This window comes from Poecilia reticulata, unplaced genomic scaffold, assembly GCF_000633615.1.
Source record: "Poecilia reticulata strain Guanapo unplaced genomic scaffold, Guppy_female_1.0+MT scaffold_256, whole genome shotgun sequence".
NCBI lineage: Eukaryota > Metazoa > Chordata > Actinopteri > Cyprinodontiformes > Poeciliidae > Poecilia > Poecilia reticulata.
This window is the reverse complement of record NW_007615040.1, coordinates 56718-60511: the sequence shown is the minus strand read 5'-3', so window position 1 is coordinate 60511 and position 3794 is coordinate 56718. Positions and strand designations below refer to the sequence as shown.

Here is a 3794-nt window from a genome sequence, read left to right as displayed (position 1 = left end):
CACACACAAAACTCACATGAGACCCGTATGCACGTCACACCTCCTCCTCGTACCCGGCTTGTTTTGTCTATATGTGCTTATGTGCTGGGTTTTTTTTTCTTCACCTCAAACTCTGCCCTGCAAAGAGCTGAGTGTGAGACAGACTGTTATTTTTTCCTCTCCTTATCTGATGTTTTTCTTATTTTTCCTATTTCCTCTGCAAGGCAGCGCCTGTCGGGCTGCGAAGACTCAGCCAACTATCCCCATTCTCCCACTACTCCCACAAAACTGATACGTACCCCAAGCGACTTGCAGCTGTAATCGCAGCAAACGGTAGAGCTACAAAGTATTAACACAAGGGGCCGAATATTGCATGCCACACTTTATAGTTTTTTGTTAAAAAAAGTTTATAATATCCAATAAATTTCRTTCCACCTCACMATTGGGTCCCCCCTTGTTGATTCTTCATAAAATAATGAAAAAAAAATTATGTATACACACATACAGTGTATCACAAAAGTGAGTACACCTCTCACGTTTCTGTAGATATTTAACTAAATCTTTTCATGGGACAATGACACTGACACAATGAAAAGCAGTCTTTATGCAGCTTATATAACAGTGTAATTTTATTCTTCCCTCAAAAATAAATCTATATACAGCCATTAATGACTAACCCACTGGCAACAAAAGTGAGTAAACCCCTTAGTGAAAGTAAGTGTCAATATTTTGTGTGGCCACCATTATTTACCAAAACTGYCTCAACTCTCCTGGGCATGGCGTTTACCAGTTCACAGATTGCCATTGAAATGCTTTTCCACTCCTCCGTGATGACATCACGGACCTGGCGGTTATTCAGGACTTGGCGCTTCTCCATCTTCCTCTTGAGGACGTCCCAAAGATACTCTAATGGGTTTAGGTCTGGAGACATTTTTTGACCAGTCCATCACCCTTTCCCTCAGCCTCTTCAATAAAGCAGTGGTCATCTTAGAGGTGTGTTTGGGGTCATTATCATGCTGGAACGCTGCCCTGTGATCCAGTTTCCAGAGGGAGGGGATCAGGCTCTGCTTCAGTATTTCACAGTACGTATTGGAGTTCATGAAATGTGACTCCCCAACACCTGCTGCACTAATGCAGCCCCAGACCAGGGCATTCCCACCACCATGCTTGACTGTAGGYATCACACACTTATCTTTGTACTCCTCACTTGATTGCSGCCACACATGCCTAGGACCATCTGAACCAAACCAATTAAGACCGTAGAACATGGTTCCAGTAATTCATGTCCTTTGTTGWCATGTCTTCAGCAAACTGTTTGCGGGCTTTCTTGTGTGCAGACTTMAGAAGAGGCTTCCTTCTGGGGTGATAGCCAGGTAGTCCAATCTGATGTAGAGTGCTGCGAATTGTCTGAGCACTGATAGGCTGGCCCCCCACCTCTTCAATCTTTGCAGCAATGCTGACAGCACTCCTGTGCCTGTCTTTCAAAGACAGAATTTTGATGCGACACCGAGTACGTGCACCGAGCTTCTTTGGATGACTAACGCGACGTCTGTTCTGAGTTTACCCTACTCTTTTAGAAAGGTGCAGCTCAGTTTTAGGGTGTTAGAGTGTGGGTTTTGATGTCTTCGATGTTTATAATGTTTTTATCTTTACTTTTTATYAATTTCTTTTTCTCASTGTTTACACTGTGTTTAGTTTTTAATGATGTAAACCTCCCCGGAGAGGTACTGTCCCCACTCATAGTCCTATTTGGGTTAGAGTCCCTTGAGTAAAACATGGGTTAGAGTCCCAGTTAAATGACATTTAACTAAAGTCCTACGGGGTTTAGAGTCCCAGTTGACAGCATTTCAACTAAAAACCTAGAGATTGGAGGCCTTGTCAAACGGCGTTTTTGACTAAAGTCCCAGAGGGTTAGAGTCCCAGTTAAATGACGTTTAACTAAAGTCCTACGGGGTTTAGAGTCCCAGTTGCAACTAAAAACCTAGAGGTTGGAGTCCTTGTCAAACGGCGTTTTTGACTAAAGTCCCAGAGGGTTAGAGTCCCAGATAAGGACAGGGGCGCGGGTGTTGTCTCCCCGGTTGAAAAGGGGTGTGGATTTTAATGTTTTTATCTCTATTTTTTCCTCAAAATCTCTCTCTTACTGTTTATTTATTTACTGTTTGTTTTTTTATTATATAAAGCACTTTGAAATGCCTTGTTGCTGAAATGTGCTATACAAATAAAATTTGATTGATTTGACATTTTGGAGGAAAAATGACAAGCAGTGCTCAATTTGGACATTTAGGGGAGTAGTCTCTTAGGGGTGTACTCACTTTTGCTGCCAGTGGTTTACAAATTAAYGGTTGCATATGTAGTTATTTTGAGGGAAGAATACATTTACACTGTTATTCAAGCTGCATGCAGATTACTTTTCATTGTATCAAAGTGTCATTTTGTCAGATGATTAATGCTGGTTCAGATTTACCTGTTTCTGACTGAGCTGAGCAATTCTGCAAAACACAGGGAGGAGGCAGGTGATTGATCGATTTTTTTCAGAGATTATCTGCCTTATGCTAGGACATAGCWAATGTAAATACATATATAAAGTCTCTCTTTTTGTTGCTTTAGTCACATGCTGCACTTTTAAGACTTTTGGTGTGAGTTCACTCACAGAAACGGCACCATGTTAAATTGATCCTTTAACATGGATCAATTTAGAATGTACTTAATTGAATGGGAATTGAATGCCTGTCTGTACAATAGACAATCGTTTGACTATTATAATGTCTTACCTGACCTCCAGCTATCCTCCACCACATGTTGGATAAGGCCTCCCAGGAAAGGAACCCTCACTAGCTCCAGTTGCTCCAAGTTCCGGGCTGATGCTAAGCCCGTAACCAGTGGAACATATTTCAAGGAATTGGTTGGCCCTGCACAATTCCTCATCACAAAAGATCTCAGGTTCACACACAAAAAGTCCTTAAATGGTTGTGGTTTAGTGAGACGGACCCACTTCAGGTAAAGGTGTCGTAGCATAGACACACATGGAATCTCTGGGACATTCACACCTGCAAAAGTCATTTGAATTAAATGCAGCTGTAGCATTTTAAAATGGGAGCTGAAAATGTCTTGTGAAAAAATAGAATTGCATATTCATTTCAGAGACAGACAAAAAAAATCATCAACATTACCGAGACCCTGTCAGTCATGTCCTGGACCAGGGGTCGGCAACCCGCGGCTCCAGAGCCACGTGCGGYTCTTTAGCGCCGCCCTAGTGGCTCTCTAGAGCTTTTTCAAAAATGTTTGAAAATGGAAAAAGATGATGTGGGAAATATAATTTTTGTTTCAATATGGTTTCTGACAAACATGACACAATCATTCTTAACGTTTTCCAATGCTATAAAAATGTGTAGAATAAATATTACATTTTAACATTTCTGTCAACGAAAATTTGCGAAAAAGCCTGTGACACGTTTCTTTTAACAGGGCGGGGTGCGAGRCAGGTGGCTGWAAACWAACCAWCGGGTGTGTGGTGGGCCATGGATAGCAATGGGGAAAAGAGAAAAATAGCCGAGGAGAGATTCTACAATTYTTGGACCGAATCATTTGCATTCATTGCCAACGCGGAAGGATTACCTGAACGCTTGCTCTGCAGAGAGAAGTTGTCAAATAACGAAAAGAGTACCGTACTTTTCAGACTATAGAGCACACCTTACTATAAGCTGCACCTACAAAAAAAACCTGGAAACATACATATATAAACCGCACCGGGCTATAAGCTGCATGGTTCAAAGTTTGGGGAAAAAATAGCGGTTTATAGTCCAAAAAATACGGAA

At 41.6% G+C, this 3794-nt stretch overlaps 1 protein-coding gene across 6 annotated transcripts in view; it reads right to left on the bottom strand.

Moving 5' to 3' along the window:
- Positions 1–3794, bottom strand: part of fbxo38 (F-box protein 38) — a 65517-nt gene that overhangs the window by 44703 nt on the left and 17020 nt on the right. For all 6 annotated transcript variants that reach the window (XM_017303390.1, XM_008402763.2, XM_008402765.2 and 3 more), the window contains exon 6: positions 2751–3026. In XM_017303390.1, coding sequence (XP_017158879.1) covers positions 2751–3026 — 276 coding nt within the window. The remainder of the gene's footprint in view (positions 1–2750; positions 3027–3794) is intronic.